Source organism: Lactuca virosa, chromosome 2 (genome assembly GCF_052849685.1).
Source record: "Lactuca virosa cultivar CGN04683 chromosome 2, Lactuca_virosa_CGN04683_v6, whole genome shotgun sequence".
NCBI classification, from domain to species: Eukaryota; Viridiplantae; Streptophyta; class Magnoliopsida; order Asterales; family Asteraceae; genus Lactuca; species Lactuca virosa.
This window is the reverse complement of record NC_136427.1, coordinates 273,392,262-273,411,410: the sequence shown is the minus strand read 5'-3', so window position 1 is coordinate 273,411,410 and position 19,149 is coordinate 273,392,262. Positions and strand designations below refer to the sequence as shown.

The window sequence follows — 19,149 nt, the reverse complement described above, 5'->3', positions numbered from 1 at the left end:
TATATATATATATATATATATATATATTAAAGCTCATGGGAACTTTCAACAGAAAAGTTTAGACTTTTATATTTCTGCCACCACTTTTTGGGTGCTTTACAGTTTAATCCCTTTAGTTTTTACAAATACAATCTCCACCCACAAAAGTATGTTCAATTGTCAATTTGGTCCCTTCCTTTTCCAATATTGTTCTATTTTGATACTTTTTCCAACATTGTTCTATTTCAATACTTTTTTTGCACATACTTTTTCCGTTATTACACATTTGGCCCTTCCTTGGTCAATGGGTAATCAACCTTATTATACACTCTTGGATTTCGTCGTTACATATTTTTAGAAATATTCACTTTTGTGCCATTTTTTTTAGAAAACTTTAAATTATTTCCAACCATTTTTTTTAGAAACTTTAAATTATTTCCAACCTATGCGAAACATGGACTCTTTCCTAGTTGTAATGAACTAAAATAAAAACACAAGCACAAATTCAAAGAAATACTCCCCTTGACTTATGCTACATGTTTTCTTGATATATACTATATAGCCCACAAGAAAATCAGCCCAAAAAGAAAATGATAGCCCAGACAAATCAGGCCCACAACCTTCTTGGATGAGTCTATATTCTCTGCGTGTGTATCCCCTGTACTCCAGCAAAATAGAGATCGAAGACCTTCCCTCATTTTGAAACGCAGCGACACACACAAAATCGAGAGCAGAGACAGAGACAGAGGTGCCGACCTTCCTTCACCTAGGTTCTGATTTGAAGAACAAGTGCGTCTTTTCTCAGCAGATTCACAGGAGACCCCTCCCTCACACAGGTTTTCTTCTTTCTCTGCTCTGAATCGAAACTCCAGGTCAACAATAACACGATAACAGGGTGCGTTTCTTTTTTTTTTTTTTTTTTTTGGCAGATGGTGGTGTTGGCTGGAGATTTATCGGTGGTGAGATGATGATGACAGATTTCGTGAAAGCTGATGAGGGATGATGAAGGTGTGAGATTGTTTTGTTGCTGAATGGAAAATGGCGGTGGTGATGGGTTGAGACGATGATCGGTTCTGTGAAGTTGGAGATGTGTCTCGGTGATGACTAGATGCTGTGAAGAAGGGTGGTACTTGGTGTTGTTTTTTGGGTGGTAGGTAAATAGCAGGGGACGATGGTGGGGGTTTAGTGATTGTATAAGTTGTTATTATGGAGATAATGGTGGATGAAGGCTGATTAGGGAGGTGGTGAAGGGCTGGCTGTGATGGCGGTATGATGGTGATGGGTTTGGAGTTTGGATATGGTGAAGGGTCGAGGCTGTGAAGATGGTCAGGTAGAAGAATAGTGAAGGTGGGTCACCAACGAATGTCCACGTCAACAAAGCTTTTACCTCTTGAAATCATTATATCTTACATAAAACACATATTTTAAAAAACACATATTTAAATAATTCAAACAGAAAATGATAGTAATAGACATTTTAGTTATTATCATACAAGGAATCAGAAGACAAACGGACAATAAGTTGTGCCGCTAAGCCCTTTTGTATGGTAAAGTCAATTCTTTTGAAGACTACATTCATAGATCTAGGGGATATAACATTGCTATACATGATCCGTTGTAGTCTACTAAGAAGCTCCACCGCATCCGACGCAAGGAAGTCAAACGTATCAAATGCAAATGGTATGAACGCGTGTTGATTTTCCATACACGGTTTCTCATGTTTGTGTCGAGCATGTTGAATGACTTCTTCAACACTCCATTTCGATTTTTGTCTTGTTTCCTTGGTATTCGGAGCCACCTCTCTGAGCTTAACTCGGTTTCGGCATTTGGAGAGTATCCACCGAGTTTAATTGCCACACATCATTTTTGATTTTTTTAAAAATAATTATTAATACAATCTTCATTTCTTCAAATACTCCATCAAAACCTTCTTTTACATTCTCTAAAAATATTATCATCATCTTCTTCATCGTTGGTTTTCTTTGATGCGTTGTTTGAATTGACCATAAATGTCATTCAAGAGGCTGGACAGAAGATAGAAGAACTATGTCAAGAAAGAAAATGCTGATAATGCTTGCAGGAAAAAAGAAGTTTCATACAAAGAAATCGTGAGGCGGCTCACCAACGCCTCATGCAATATTATTTTGAAAAAGTGCGACTTTTCAAGAATAATAATTTCGTCGGCGGTTCTGTATTGGCAAACCTCTACTTCAGCGTATCGTCAATGACGTCATGACAATGTGTCCATATTTTTAACAAAGTGCAGGTACAATTAGTTTTACTCATTTATAAAAATATACCGCTACACTTCGTCAATTAGTATATGCCACTTCCCCGATGCACTAGATGAGAATCTTAGGATATCCGGACGTATTGCACGACAAAGGCTTCACAACTTTTGTAAGTATGTCATGATATTGTATGGTCCACGATATTTGTGCAATCATACTACTGACATCCAACAATTATATGTTCATCATTCGAATGTGTACGGCTACACTCGAGACGATCATTGTTATCCAACTATCATACTTGAAGCTTGTAGATATGGCATGCATTATTTGATTCCGCTAGTTCCTTCAACGACATTAATGTTCTTAACATGTCTCCGTTATTCGACGACATGTATAACGAGACTACTTGTTTTGTGAAGTCACCGTCTTGTCCAGATGATCACAAAATGTTGAAGTTTAAGAGAGCTCAAGAGAATGCAAGGAAAGATGTTGAACGAGTGTTTGATGCTCTTAAAAACGTTGACATATACTTAAATACCCTACATTTTTTTTTCTGAGGATAAGAAAATGAGTGATGTGATGTATACTTGTATACTATTGCATAATATGATTCTCGAATACGAAAGAAATGCAATATGTGAGTATAATAAGAACGAGACCGTTTCATCGACACAAGCTTTTGAGGTTGGAAGTGACGAGTACTTGACGAGGAGAGCAATAATTCATGATGTTGAGACCTATCATTTTTTTCGTAGAGACTTGACGTAACATATTTGGACCGTTGACCGCATCGATCTTAACGCGGAACCGATCGATGATTTACAGAGCCAATTTTACGATGAAGATGTCCTTTATGTCTATCTATATTTCGTTTTTTAATATCTAGGTTTTGTAATTTCAATTTATATGTTTTGTATTTTTAAATTCTATGTTTTTTTAGGTTTGTTGTAATTTCCTTTCAAGTTTAATGAAAATTTAGTTTTAAAATAAATTGTTTAAATTAGATATTTTTAATATAATTAATTAAAAAAAAAAGCATGACAAACGTGACAACCCACGCCTAAATGATAAATTTTTGTAGCAACATGATAAATCTTATGTGGCACCTAGGTGGACTGTGAAAAACGTGACATCACTCTCTCCACCCTAAGTGCTTTTAACTTGAAATTTAAGAAGTGAAGTCTTTTAAATTTTGCAATTTTGCAACTTGATGTTTGTTTCTATTGAGGTGTTGTAGGAATGATTGCAAAATAATTTATTTTGATCGTCTAAACAACCAAACCCGAAGATTCTCCCAAATAGAACAAGCATGACAAAACTTGTGTGCGTTAACCAAATCCGTAAATTCCCTAATTAAACATATTTGGACTTCATAATAAGAAATCCAACTCCCATCCAAACTCGTATTATAAGTGGTGGTGGCCTAAGAAGCTTAGGCAATATTGTATACACAAGATAAAATCCATCAGTTCCTTGTAAAAACCCTTTAGACTTTATAATAAGAAGTCCAACTCCCACCAAAACCGGTGGAATAGGCGGTGGAGAACCCTTGAAGCATATATTGCACTTGCAATAATAAGTGAAATAAAAATCATCAATTCAATTGCAAAGTACAACATATTATACTTTGATTTTCATACAAAAAAAAAAAAAAACTTCCACCAACCCATTAGCGGAGGGGACCTCGTGGGATTCGGGTTACACTTGTGATGACAAGTGGTAATGCATACCATCGATTCATATCAAGTAACTTGTAAAAAGATATATTTTGATTTTCGTGAGATGAAAACAAACTCTTTCATCACAAAATTTAATGTAAATTCACATTTTTAAACTTAAAAATCATATAAAAATTTGAAATTTGCAATAAAAATAGGATTTTTAACTCATTTAGTGAACGAAAAAAGACACTAAACAACGAACCTAAACATTACATGGAAAAAGTTACAAAAAAACACTCGACAACCCATAAACTAGACAAAGCAATCGCGCTTGGACCTAAAAACACCTAAAACAGGTCAAGTAACAATAATGTTTGGCGAAAAAAAATCATTTACGATGTTTTGATTCACACCCACAAACCTACAGTTAAACAAGTTATCATTACCGTTTATTTGAAAACTTGTCCGCAACCCGATACCTCTTGAGTTGTCGAGTTCTCTAATAGGGCATGACTACCCTCACAAGAGTTCTGATCTCAATCGATGCCCTGAATTAAGCATGAGATGTGGCACAAGATTTTGAGTGTGATTTTCTGGAAACTAAAGCACGGGTGACATCTCTAAATTGTACATAATGGATTTTTGACTTGGCATTTAATGTGATTGATTATTATGTGATAGGGATCTTAAATGTACAAAGTATCATCATGGATTCATGGGTGTTCTCTTTTTGTTTTCCTGGGTCTTGATTCAAATTAGTGTAGTTACCCATGCTCTGCATGGGTCATTGTATTTCATTTGGATTTAAGGTGTTTTTGAAGATAAATATTCATAATACTGGAATGCATGCAAAACGTTGTTGTTACATCAAAAGCTGATTATTGGAAAAAGAAGACATGAGTTATCTTCCGTTTTTATGCTTCAGCTTGTATGGTTTCCTGCATCTCTTCATACATTTGGAGTTGTTTTTTGGTAAGTAGGAGGGACATATATCTGCACTTTGTGAACGAAAAAAGGAAAATACAATCTTGTAATACAAATGAAAGTATGATGCTATTTATTGCAGTTAGCCTTGTGTAAAATAATCATCAATTAAACACTATGTTTTAAAGGAGACCTATCACACCAAATCAAATGTTAGAAATATAAAATCCAAAACCTTTTGGGAAAGGGGGAAAGGATTTGCCATAGCCTTTCCTTACAGTTTCAACATCATCACAAAGCACAACATTTACTTTTGAATTTGTCCCCATGAGGAAAAGCTTCGTTGACCTGAACATAATTTAAGCATCAGGCAAAAAGAAATTAATGCAAATGGATTAATTGAGATATTAAACGGAACAAATTTTAGTGTTTATGGGGCAAAATAGGAAGCTTTAAGATTATATTTGACGTCTCGATAACATGAACATATCAATCTCTAAGTTTGATTAAACTAAATATTTTTTTTTGTGGATTGTGAACATGGGTTAGGTAACAATTCATTCTTTCTACAAATGGTTTAACATTGTATGTAGTTGATTTTCAAGTAATATGTTTTCTAAATAATTTATTATTATTGTATTATAAACAACGATCTTGATTAGATGTGACAGTAAAGTCAAAACATTTTTTACCTAATGGTAGATACAAAACTTTTCTAAAAATATGGAAAGTAAATGTGTACAAAAAAATAGTAATACAAAAGATTGTTGTTATTATGTTGACCTTAGTGAAACAACAACGATGATTTCTAATTGAGAACTTCTCTTTCAGACACTTTTGTAAGCCAAATCCAAATCCAAATCGAGCAAATCGTGAATTTCACGTGTTCTGATTTCTCTAGCCATGGTCAAACCTACTACTGAGAGTTGAGTTATGTGTATGGCACCAACTCATATCCGTTTACCTGCGTCCTCACCACAAGCCACTGGAATGGACTGGTTAAGTTTGGACAAATGTGAACAGGTTGGTAGCAAGGCCATCGGTTATTTGTATCTACTTTATGCAATTTTTAATTTTATTGGAGTGTGGGGACCGTCTTGAAGGTGTTGCTGATGTTGCTTCTGACCATAAATAAACTTACCGTGGCTTTACATCTAAGTGAAACGTGCAACATAATTCTCTTGTTTCCCAAAATCATCCTCATTCATAATGAAAATATGAAAACATGTAAAAACATTAACAATTATTGATCTTATCATTTTGATTACTGTCCAAATCTTTAATGAGTCCATTCATTAGTTCAAACTAATAGTGAACATAGCTTAAATGAATTTAATACATATTAAAAAATAGAATAATGATTTTTAAGTAGACGTTGCCAAAACCAATAGATACAAATCATACAATAATACAGTTCACAATATGTGTGTTGGCATGTCATTAGCTTTAACTGCAAATATTTGAAATTGGGAATAAACTCAAAAAATTTAATATTTGTTGTATTTTTATATTAGATAAATATTTTATTTAAGTACACATGTTCATACATAAGTTGAAGGTCGGGTCTTCTTTAGACTAATGTTACTATAACTTATACAAATTTGATTTTATTGTTTTTTTTATGAAAAATATAGAAAATGGGTGTAAAAGTCTAAAACCTCTTTCATTTTGTGTTCTTGAATCTTCCTGTTATGATAGTCTACATGACTTTTTTTTCCAACATCTTTTCTACACTAATCAAAATCAACTCTACAATTAATACCTTCTATTATCATTTTCTGTAAATCAAATTAAATTTGATTTCACTAGAGCATAAACCTGCTGTCAAAAACAATTTTTCTTTCTGGTTTACCCTTTTTAAAAAAATTTCCGATACAAATAAGTCAAGTGATATAGGATTGAAAAGAATCTGAATTTGTTATGCTTTGGTAAACATGAGATAATAATCATCTCTAAAGGTAGAACAAAGCACATATTGAAATTGCATTTTTTTTTGCTGTTTGCACTTGATAATTCCCACAAGTTTTAAATACAATGTTCAAAATGGAAGTAATTGCAGAGATGTAAGACAATTGGAAACGGGTTAGCATCTCTTTTTGAAAAATTTCATCGGGCAATTGGCGGGTAATATAAGAAAGCTTAGATATATGTGAGCTAAAGTTTATACAACACCACAAAGCTTAGAAGCCAACTTCTCATAAGGTAGATAGATACCTTCCATTTGGAATCCCATGGTAGATAACCTCATTAAAAGACATGTGAGCATCATCTTTGTCCTGTCTGCCTGGGTGGAAAAGGATATTTGGTCCTTTGGTGATCTCAACAGAAACAATGAGAACCAACTGTATGAAAAAAAGGAGATAATTAGAAATCGAATTCGCAAAAAACACTTTTAGTTCGAATTTGCAGAAAACAGAATTAGAAATTAGAAATTCGATTTTGACTTAAAGCCCCAACTGAGAGTTCGAATTCAAATCAGCGAGCATACAAGATCATTTTACTAACTTTTTGACCGTCGGAAATGAGGAGAGAATTTGGAATCTTGAAGATGAAAATGAAACTGAATTCAACAATACCAGTCGAGCTGACCAAAGGCGATATGGCTATGTGTTTGGGGTTCCAGGTTTCCGAAAACAATAACATTCAACAATAAGGTTTGCTGATAGAAAAGTCAAAAAAGTTCATGATGAAATAAACGAAAATCAAATCAAAATGAAGACCCATGTTGATTACCTTAGGGAAGAAAATCAAAATCAAATGAAGACCCGTGGAAAAGACGACACTTGTTTAACATGAAGGTGGGTAAGGAGATAATGATTTCGGCGACTGAAGTGGCGGAGCTGACCAAAGGCGACTGTGACGGTGAGGCAAATCGGTGGAGCGCTGGCGGTGGGGGTATGCGCTTGTGCGTGGCTGCTTCATTCGTAAAAAAGGTGGTGGTCCATCTTCAGATTCCATGGTTCGCCGGGCTGGTAGGGCTTTTTCTTGGAAGATGATGCTGCCTTGTTTCTTCCTGCGACGATTAGGTGGAGAAGGTGGAAGCAGCTAGAAGAAAAATATAGAATAGCAGCTAGAAGATAAGTCGGTGGAAACCACGTGGTAAGGCGGTGGAAGCGGTGGAGAAAACGGTGGAGAAACAGTGCATCAGCTTAGTACGAAGCCATATACAAAACCGCGGAAAAATGGAAGTGGATTAGCAGTGACAAAACCACCAAGTAAGCAGCTACAAACCGGATACTGTAGATAAGCCCTATGATTTAGTTGTATGTGTAATATTGGTATCCGATCATCCAATTGTTTATCTCTTGTGGACTTGTGGACATTTGGTCCATTATAAACTAGGCTCCGAATTGTCTTTGCTGCCAACTGTTTGTGAAGACCCAATGTTATGACCAAACTATTCATTTTGGATACCCGCTAATGCCGAAAAAAAAAAGTTTTGCATGAGAGGTAAATACATTTTTTTAGACAATAAAGTTTGATCTTATAATCGATTTAGTCATTATATCATTTTTTTATTCAATTAAGTTTTAAAAACCGATAATCATATTCAATTTAACCATTTTACCCGGTCGGCAGGTCATCCAACTTTCAAAAATTATATTTTTAGCCCAAATTTCAAAATTTATTACAAATTTGGTCCAAACTTTACACTTTGGCCCAGATTTTAAATTTTATTACAAATTTGGTCCAAAATTTACCATTTTGACCTAAATTTTAGACTTTTGTTAAAAATTCTTCCTAACTTTAGTTTTTTTATTTTTATTTTTATTTTTTATTATTTTTTTACAACTTTTTTCCTAAAAAATTTGTTTCAAATATGTATTTTCTTTATTATACAAAAAAAACATATTTTAACATAAAAAATCTTATATTTTCTATATAATTTTTTTTTTAAAAACTTTTTGTATATGAAATATCGATTAATAAAAATAGGTATTTATTAAATACATAAATATATACAAATTTGTTTTTATAAATATGTTTTTCCTTTACAAGATTTGTATATATTTATGTACTTAATAAATACCTAATTTTATAAATAGGTATTTCGTATACAAAAAAGTATTTATATAGAAAATATAAGATTTTTTTATGTGAATTATGTTTTTTTGTATAAATGTGATTTTATAAAGAAAAAACATATTCTAAACAAAATTTTGAGAAAAAAGATGTAAAAAAACACTAAAGTTAGGATGAATTCATAACAAAATCCTATAATTTCGGCCAAACGGGTAAATTTTGGACCAAATTTGTAATAAAATTTAAAATCTGGACCAAAGTAGAAAATTTGACCAAATTTGTAAAAAAAAATTAAATCTGGGCCAAAAATATAATTTTTGAAAGTTGGATGCCTGTTGATCGGATAAAAGGGTTAAATTAAATACGATTACCGGTTTTTGGGACTTAATTGAATAAAAAAAGATATAATGACTAAATCGATTATGATGCCAATATGTTAGGACTTTATTGTAGTTTTTCCTTTTTCTTGTATATATCGTTAAAATATAAAAACTTCTTTCAAATTAACATTTTTATGAAAAATTGGATCAACATTTCAATGGGTCACACATTAAGGGTTACAACTACAAGTCACCCGATAATACTAATTTTGCAAAGATATATTTATATTTATAGTAAAACAATAAATAGAAAACTTGTTAGTGACTCAAAAAACTTCATAAGAAAACTTGTTAAAATATAGTAAAACAATAAATAGAAATATGATTGTTACATAGGGAAAATGACTTATTAAGGTAGCTAACTATTTCGGTTGTCCATATATAGGCAATGTTCTTTTTTTGTACACATTAATGAAACTAACTTGTTTTATTTGTTCACATTTAGGTAATATGACCGGCTATCACCTGTTTTCACCTGCTTTACCCGGTAGCATCGATTAACCTCAGTTAAAGTGAAATACGTGGACATTACACCCGTTTCTCATTTAATTAGGGTTCAACAAGTTTAATTTGTCCGAAATCACCTCCTGATTAGTATCGATTCATCAAATTGAAGATTAGAGTTTGGAGTTGAAGCTATGTGTTGAAGTCGACTGTAAGATGGCGTCCCCATCATCTACAGGTAAGTATCTAACCGTAGATGTTCATTACAGAGGACTATTTTCCCGAAATCCATTGAAATACTTAGACCCCAAAACAATAATAGTGCGTGATGTTGATTTTGGAGGATTTACGTATAAAGAGTTTCTTTTGTGGCTTAGGGATTTAACCAAAGGAAGTTGTAATGATGTGTATTACTGTAGTAGAAAGGAAACCTTAGCTGAGGGTATTATAAGAATCGACAGTGATGTTGATTATTGGGAGTTTGTTGAAGCTACTTATACTCCTGAAGCTGAGTTGGATGTCTACATTGACCACCAAAAAGAACCAATCCTTGATTGGGCTGACAATGAGGTGTTATCAGATGGTAACGGGTATGATTTGGATGACAAGGAAGAAGAGGGCGATAAGGAAGAAGAGGATGAAAATGAGGAATATGATAACTTGGATGATATTATGGCATATGAACATGAAGTTGATGAAGAAGTCCATACCTTTAACAAAACTGTTGGTAACGATTTTTTAAACAAACTTTCAGGTATTGGTAACCTTAGTGATGATGATGAACCTAATGATGGGATAGATGATAAGGTTATATTCCCTGTCCATGATGAGAAACAAGAATGGGATAAGATGGTGCCAGTTATAGGTATGAAGTTTGCTAACCCAATGCAATTGAAGCTATGTGTAACCAATTATGCAGTGGGTATGATTTATGGTATGAAAAAAGTGATCATAACAGGTTACTGGTGAAATGTTGCAAAGGTAAGAAGAATAAGAAGAATAAAGGTTGTCCTTTTAGGTTGTGGGCAACCTGGATGACCAATGAAAGGTCATTCCAGATTAAATCTTTAATTGATAACCATAATTGCTCAAGAGTCTTCAAATTTGGGTCCATTGTTAGCTATAAATGGATAGGGAATCATTTCATGAATGAGATACTCCAGAAACCAAAGATGAGTGTGAGGAAATTAAAGGCTAAAGTTAGCAACAAGTTTAATTTGATTGCAAGTGTGGGACAGTGCAGAAATGCTAGGAGGTATGCATTTAAGGAGATAGAGGGTACCTTAAAGGAACACTATGCTAAAACTTGGAGCTATGGAGAGGAGCTAAGAAGGACTAAACCTGGATCAACAGTGAAGATGGATGTGGATGTGATGCCTGATGGAACCACTTACTTCTCAAATGGAGCCTGATAGTGAGGTGGCGTCTTATGAAGTTGATTTTGAAGAGGATAGTCATAGATATAAAGATGTAGACCAACCCGAGGTTGAAGCTGAAGCTCAAGGACAGGGTGAAGGTGTCGTTGGAGGGATTGAAGAATAGGTTGAAGTTGAAGCACTGGTTGAAGTTGAAGTTCAAGATGGTGAAGACCAGGCTATAGTTGAAGTTCAAGGACAGGGTGAAGGTCAAAAAGGTGAAAAACTTGCTGCACTTCAAGATCCAGTTGGACAGGATGACCAAGGACAAGATGCAGTTCAAGATCCAGTGGAAGAGGAGCATATGCAAGAAGTACCAGCATTTCAAATTCTACAGGGAAAGAGAAGAAGGAAACCTTCAGAAAGAATCAAGAAAATTCAGATAAGAAAGAAGTGGGAAGGGAAACAGGGGAGTAGTTGTGAAAATCCAAAGGAATTGGAATAGAATTTGGCATCATTGACTGGGAATCTTTTGTCTAGATATATGTGTAGCTTTTGGACTTTTGTCTAGTCATATGTGTTTTGGAATCTTGTGTGTACCTTTTGGCAGTATTGCATGTGTAACTATGTTAGAACTAACTTATGGCACATCTTTTGTAAACAATGTTTCGTGGGAATCCAATGTTTGCTTTAATTACATTCCAATGTTTGATTATATTACATTCCCATGTTTGATTATATTACATTCCCATGTTTCATTATATACCATTCCAGTGTTTAATTATATACCATTCCAGTGTTTAATTATATACCATTCCAGTGTTTAATTATATTTCATTCTAATACAAAAGTTCCATTCATTACATCAGAAGCAAAAACATGTAACACAAGTTTGTTGCTTTAATTACATACATAAGCATACACAAGAACAAGTGGACTACATCATTCTAATACCAATCAAGTTTCATTCATGAACTACATCATCCAACCATTATACATCATGAACAACATCATTCAACCCTAATACATCAAATCAACATTTTCACATACAATACAAATAACAAAATCAGTGCCACTTTGTGAGTAAACAACTTCCACTTCACTTTGTCCAATTCTTGTCTATTAACCAAATTGGTGTTGTTTTCTTGTTCGATCTTCATCCTACATATGCTGATTTCATTCTCCAAAGTGCAAATTTTTAAGGTTAGATTGCAGCTTTCTTCTGGTTTCCTCCTGTAAGAACTTCTTCCATCTGTCCTCCCTTTATCCTCATCCAGCCATTGCCAGAATTTACAGCTTGGACTTTTTCCATTCTTGAACAAAAATAAAAAAAATGTTAAATTGAAGGATGAAGAAGAAGAAAGTTGCAACATATTCAACAATATTGATTTACCATCGAGTTTTGACAAACTCTAAATTTTCTTCCAGGGTTGTCAGGAGTTCTTGAAATCTTCACATGAGATGGTAAGCCACAATCACATGGATGATCGGCTTGAAATTCATCTTGTCGTTTTGAAGAATAAGATGAGGAAGAAGAAGCCATCGTCGATCGATCTAGGGTTTAGAATTAGGGGTGTAATCGTATGACACAGTTCTTATAGTGTAATCGAATGACGACAATATATGCACCATGCCACGTAGGTGCAACGTATTCAAGTCATATGGCAGGTGGATGCCACATGAGCAAAAACAGGTGATAGTCGGTCATATTACCTAAATGTGAACAAACAAAACAAGTTAGTTTCATTAATGTGTACAAAAAAAGAACATTACCTATATATGGACAACCAAAATAGTTAGTTACCTTAATAAATCATTTTCCCTTGTTCCATATGTACCCACATAAAACCTAACTTAATCGAGAAAACGCGAAGCGACGACAAATTGGAATCACACCATGTGATAACCTCCATCTATAAAGCCTCCTTGTTGAAACGAAAGCATGATTTGTTAATTCACCAAAATTTATATGAATCTCACCCTTTTTTTTATAACTTTTTTTATTGTGATGCCCTTAATTCATTCAGACTCCCGACTGTAAGGATCATAATCGACGATGAGTAAGTTTGTGAAATTGTGATATAAATTTTCCGAATGTTTTTTCCTCTAGAAATTTAAGGTATAAGTTATATCTGTTGATCTCGATCAACTGAACTGAAGCTTTACTATTACGCATCTTATTTTAGTCTATTCATTTGAACTTTGATTAATTTTAAATTTCTATTTATATGTTGCTGTGATTTTGATTTGTTTGCATGCATATATATGTTGATAAGGATATATCATATAGAGTTCATCTTATGGAGGATTTGGATTAATTATTTTTGCATGTAAGGATCAATTTTGGTAACGACTCTCTTCCCTCCAAATCCTTTTTTTTTGGAACGGCAAATCTATTCTACTCCTACACTACTCCTAAATCCACCTATGTCCTTCACGGGATTTGAACCCTTGACCTCAAGGAGGGAGGGCAACACCTCATACTGTTGGGCTAGAAGCCCTTTGGTTCCCCCAAATCCTAACTGCATCTTATAGAGGCCTTTATTTTGCTCAGTTATTGCTTTGTTTCTAGGAAGTTTATTATTGAAATTCGTTATTTTCCTAGGTCCCCGCTTGATCATAGTTATATATATATATATATATATATATATATATATATATATATATATATATATATATATATATATATATATATATTTGGCATTGAATAAAGGAAAATTGATTTATCAAAATAATTATGTTTTCGTTTAATTCAAATTTAGGTAAAATAAAATTGTACATATTTGACCATCAAACTTGTTAAATGTGTTTACATGTTATCATTCTTACATAATATCTAGGTGACAATGATAATATGTGAACATATTTACCAAATTTTATGGTTAAATAATATTAAAAAAAAAATAGTCTAAATATGAACAAATATATTTTTCAACAAATTTCTTAAGACTTTTTTTTATAATTTATTACAATATTTTTAATATATATTTTTTCTTATTTGTTTATATGTTTTTCTAATATGACGTTTTAAACATCGTGTATAAATATTTTTATTTTTCATATAACTGTTTTTAAACAAAGTATTTTCTAAATGTTTTAAACTTTTCTTACAAGTTTTTTATTTTTATTTTTATTTTTTACATTTTCTTATATCGTTTTTTTAACTTTCATACAACCATTTCTAATATTTTTTTTCAATATTTTACAAACATTTCATAAATTTTGTATAACTTTTTTTTTTTACTTTTGTTAAAGACACGTTTAAAACGGTATATATATATATATATATATATATATATATATATATATATATATATATATATATATATATATATTACAATTTTTTTATAACTTTCATACAACCATTACTAATCTTTCTTTACAACATTTTTAAAACATTAAAAAAAAATTTATAACTTTATTTTATATTTTTATAAATTTTTAAAGCACGTTCGTTAAAGACACGTATAAAACGTTGTATAAAAAAGAAAAAAAAATTAAAGAGTTTATAAACTTCTAATTAAAAAGTATAAAAAAGTCATCAGAGTTTTAAAAAATTTACAAAATACTTTTATTTTAAAGCAATTGTATTAAAAAAATTTATAGAAAAACAATTTTGTAAATTAAACTAAGAGAAAAATCTCAAAAATACCGTAACAAAATGTAGAAAAGTCTAAAAAATTTGTAGTTACACATACCTAAGAAACTTTTATTATTTTATATTTTCTACGTAATATTTTCTTTTAATTTTTTAAAAGACCCGCATACTTATTATTACATATTTAATTTTATGGTTAGATACTAGTTATTTAAAAATAGTTTATATGCTTAAAAACAAAAGAAAAAAAAATATAAGAAGCCATATAAAATATTTCACAAAAATAAAAAATATATTTATTAATTAAAAAGAAACTTCTAGAATTAATCAATGATTAATTAATATTTATGATAGTAAGTTTTTGCTAAACACAAATTAGTAGAAAATTGATTTGCAAATGAAAAATTTATAAATAAGATGAATGATCAATAATTATGGATGCTTTAAAAATAATGTTCAGAAATTTATACAAACAAATATGAAAATACAATCTCTATTAAAAGTGAGATAAATAGGAAAAAATAAATAAATTGTAACATCCTGATGATGAAGTATTTTCAACTTTAACCCTAGTATGAAGAAATATTGCATTTTGGCCCTTGTGCATGAGAAAGTTTTCAAAATGGCCCATAGTGGCATTTTTGTAATAATTAGGGCGGACTCACGTATGCTGGGCGTACGTAGGTGAGCCACAAACCCTAACTTTTAGGGTTTGGACGCTATTTAAACATCCTTAAGTCCCCCAACTCACCTTCCTCGCATCAGCCTCCAACTTACCTTCGTCCCTAAACAAACCCTAATCCAATTTTGAGCAATATTCAGCTTTGAGTGTGTGTTTTGGTCACTTGAAGGAGAGAGGAAGAAGAGAAGATCATCTTGGAGGAGTATGACTCTTTGGATCTAGAATCTCATCATCATTTGTCATCATCTTGAGGTAAAAAGCTTTGAACTTGATGAAATATATGCATATATCTAAGTTAGCCTTGAATTTGTGTCCTTTTGGTCCCATTAGTTGGGTATTTTGAGTATGTGATACTTCAATCCATTCAATCCGTACTTTCAGACGTTTTGAGGTGATTAGAGGCATAAAAATGTGGACTTGATCATTTATTCACTTCCATGAATGTGCTACAAGGTCTTAATGGGTTAAGTAGATAAGGTTTTTAATATTAAGTACTTTTTGGCCATGCAAGACCATAAAGTTGGAAACTTTATGGTCAAGGACGTTATTTGGGGCTTGGATCTGACTTTGGACGTAAGGACTTGATGTATTAAGCTCTTAATGAGAAAAGAGGTTGACCAGGTGCGTACGCTGGGCGTACCAAGTGGTACGTTGCACGTATGCGGTCAGAGCCCCGTCGTATGGTCAATAAGTGAGTACGCCCCGCGTAAAGAGGAGTACGCCCAACGTACTCAGCTGGGTCGACTCGGGTGGGTTGACTTGGCTGAGTTGACTCGGCTGGGTGTTGACTTGACCTTTGACCTGTGAGCAAGTTTGACCAAGGGTATTTTAGGAAATTGTTATTAATCTAGAATGGGAAATGTTTTTATTATTACAGTCGAGTAGACCCGGTTGTCGGAGAAGAGATTCATTCAGACTGTATTCAGATTGAGAGGTGAGTTTTCCTCACTGTACTTATGGGTCGAAGGCACCAAGGCTTGCCCATTGGATTAGATATCATGTTTTGTTGTATGTTATTATGCGGAGTTATGTGGTACTGGTTATGTGATTAGACTAGTAGATCTGTAGGACTACCTTTGTTTGCTCTTATTGACTGATAATGATATGTATTGATATGTTATGGTTTATTGGGTTGAGGCGGACTAGCTGAGACTGAAGGCCAAGATACCCAGGGTGGTCCGGATAGACTGAAGGCCTGAAGGCGGTCCAGTCAGGCCGAAGGCCTAGAGAGCGGTCAAGATAGGCTGAAGGCCATGTGAGTCGGTCCAGTCATGCTGAAGGCTCTGTATGCATGTTGTTGTTTGTTATGTTTATGTGGTGGTACGTTTGGGAAACTCACTAAGTGTTGGCTTACAGTTTTAGTTATGTTTCAGGTACTTCTGAGGACCGTGGGAAGGCGAAGGTGTGACCGTACACATCCTTGGTTTATGATATTGGATCTTGGGAGGCTCTGATTTTAAATAAGGTTTTTTGAGAACAATGGTCATGTAAACACTTTTTGAGTAAATGGGTTGTTTGTGAAAAGTTTAAATTTGTTGTGATTTTTGGACGTAATAAGTGTTGGATTAGGTGTCTAAGCCCATAACTATTTTTGGTATGTACTTGACCCGATTATGAGCATGGTCCTTTTGGGTTTCCTTCACTCATGCAACTTGATAGGATGACAAGAGGAGAGAGAGTAGAATTTATTATATGGATAATAAATTTGTACTCAAAATGATTTTATTAATATATTACAAGATTAATATATTATTTGGAAATTATATTATTTAATTAGTATTGATCAGAAATTAATATGGAATTAATTTGGTGATCAAAAGAGACTGATTAAATAATTGGGGACTGTTATGCAAATCATTGATAGTTGTATAAATGGGTTGATGGACTCCATAGAGTGGAGTGGACGAAATCTACGGGGAAGCCCAATAAGTTTCGTCCAAAGGGCTCTAAGGAAGGAGTCAATGGGTTGCTTAAGGCTTAAGCAATCATATTAGGGTTTCCACCTAAAACCCTAGCAGCCACAAGTATAAATAGACCCCATGACTAAGGGATTTTCGTCCAATGCTTCTAAGAGACCATAAGGGCCGAAAATCTTCCTTCTCCTAAAGTCATCCTTGTAATGCTCGTGTTTCTAGGCTAGGCATTAATATCGACATTATAGTCTAGGTTAACATTTGTTACTCATTTTGGAGAAATGAAAAGGAATTATCTGAATATTATGTGAATTATGTGTTTTATGCTTAATTATTAGGGTTTAATTAATTAAGAATAAAAATGAGCGTCAAAATTAAATTTTAGATAAAGCCGATATCTATTAAGAAACTTGTAGTGGGCGTGACAAGGATTACGGATATATAAAGAATGCCGAAATCCGAGTTATAACGAAGAAGTTATGACCTGTCGAAGTTTCGCGGCAAAACCGGCACGGGGCCGAATGTCGTAAAAAGTGAGTTTTCGATAAACTAATTTTTGGCCTTAGTGATCTAAACGAAACTCGTAGAGTTCGTTAAACCGAGAGTAAGTATAAAAAGAACGCCCAAATCTGACTTTGTATGAGGAAGTTATGATTTTTCGAAGTTTCAGCTTAGCAGTAGACAGCTAAAAACTCGAATTTTAGATCGAGTGATTTTTAGCCGACACAACCTAAATGAGAATCGAAGGTCTCGTCATTAGTAGCTCAATGGTAAAAAGTCTGACGAAAACGGACGTCGGATGAAGAAGTTATGAATTTTTAACGGATTTCCTGTCCCGGTCTGTTAAAAATAATAATACAAAAATTAAAGTCAAAATTAGCCGACGAAGTCTAAACAAAAGTTGTAGACCGTAATTTTACCTACGCGTGCATATAAAGAACGTCAAAAACGGAGCTCGTATGCGAAAGTTATGGATTTTAGAAGTTTTTGCACAAAAATCGAGAAAATTCGCATAGTCACGTTTTCGCCACGTCACCTTCGCTTAGAGCATGCCACGTGTCCGAAAAATGGCTGAGTCATCCGAGCTACTGAGTCATCCGAAGTGGTCTAATGCCTGTCCGACGCGTGTCCTCTTTCACGTGTCCGAGCCTTCGCGAGAGTGCCACGAACCCTAGGCCGCGGTCCAATCAGGAGGCGACACTGAGGCTTCGCACGCGCAGACCATGTGCGAGCACATGCGCACCCTCGCCCAGCTGCTTCCACGTGGCCTTCGCTCCTGATGCCACCTGCCCTCGCATGCTGACTCCCCCCTTCTAAGACCGACTTCGGACCCCTATAAATAGAAGGGTCATGCGAGCCTTCTCGGGTAGATTTGGAATTTTGCCATATTTAGCCCCTTTCTTCATATTTTCTTCATCTTAACATTCCCCAAAGCCCCGGTATTGATTATAACCCCCGGAATACGCCATGAAGAGCCCGAGAAGCCCGAAAAAATTTATCTTTTCGGTTTCGAAGCCCGACCCTCGCAGAGCCCGGTTTCTGAATAAAACTCCCGGTTTTATTAGAATCGAACGTTTTAGGAAACGAATTGCTGCCCGATTTTCATCAAAACATGTGATTGTATAGTCACTTTCATTTTACACATATATATGAAGTATTTACTTTATAATACGTGCTATGTGTAAATATATTAATTGTTTATTTGAGGTGACTGTTGAGTTGATGTTTTATACGAGTTTTAAACTGTATAAGTATTTTTATCTACAAATATGTTGGGTAGAACATGGGTAGATAGTGATGTGTGATAAAATAAAAGTGATGAGAGGCCTCGATGTGATTTGTGATTCAGTCATCTAGCGGAGTTTGGATGACGACCACGGACTTTCTAGACAGTCCAGTGGGAAACATTAGCAGGCCCGCAACCTGTAGGTGTTAATGAACTAGAGTGTTCATTCG

General features: G+C 33.8%; 1 protein-coding gene and 1 long non-coding RNA gene across 4 annotated transcripts; one reads left to right on the top strand and one right to left on the bottom strand.

Moving 5' to 3' along the window:
- The first annotated feature begins 662 nt into the window (after positions 1 to 662).
- LOC145157004 (uncharacterized) lies at positions 663 to 1,466 on the top strand. Its single transcript, XR_013737027.1, has 2 exons — positions 663 to 815; positions 909 to 1,466. It is a non-coding gene; the product is annotated as an uncharacterized LOC145157004 (long non-coding RNA).
- Positions 1,467 to 4,902: 3,436 nt separating this feature from the next.
- LOC145161104 (uncharacterized) lies at positions 4,903 to 8,059 on the bottom strand. Of its 3 annotated transcripts, XM_079080542.1 has the most exons (4): positions 7,532 to 8,056; positions 7,304 to 7,457; positions 7,013 to 7,140; positions 4,903 to 5,146 (listed from the first exon to the last, which is right to left on the bottom strand). In XM_079080542.1, exons 2-4 carry the CDS (start codon positions 7,439 to 7,441, stop codon positions 5,005 to 5,007), a joined length of 408 nt encoding a protein of 135 aa, XP_078936668.1. In that variant the 5' UTR covers positions 7,442 to 7,457; positions 7,532 to 8,056; the 3' UTR covers positions 4,903 to 5,004. The 3 variants fall into 3 exon arrangements, 2 of the variants coding, with proteins under 2 accessions (XP_078936668.1, XP_078936667.1); XR_013738355.1 differs by lacking the exon at positions 7,304 to 7,457 and having other exon boundaries at positions 5,582 to 7,140; positions 7,532 to 8,059; XM_079080541.1 differs by lacking the exon at positions 7,532 to 8,056 and having other exon boundaries at positions 7,304 to 7,525.
- Between the last annotated feature and the right edge of the window lie 11,090 nt (positions 8,060 to 19,149).

Excerpts from the sequence above, each read along its gene's own strand:
- LOC145161104 (XM_079080542.1), bottom strand. The coding sequence starts at position 7,441 with ATGTTATTGTTTTCGGAAACCTGGAACCCCAAACACATAGCCATATCG. Across the intron at positions 7,141-7,303 it reads TCATTTCCGACGGTCAAAAA|TTGGTTCTCATTGTTTCTGT; the intron begins GTTAGTAAAATG and ends TTTTTCATACAG. Across the intron at positions 5,147-7,012 it reads CATGGGATTCCAAATGGAAG|GTCAACGAAGCTTTTCCTCA; the intron begins GTATCTATCTAC and ends AATTATGTTCAG.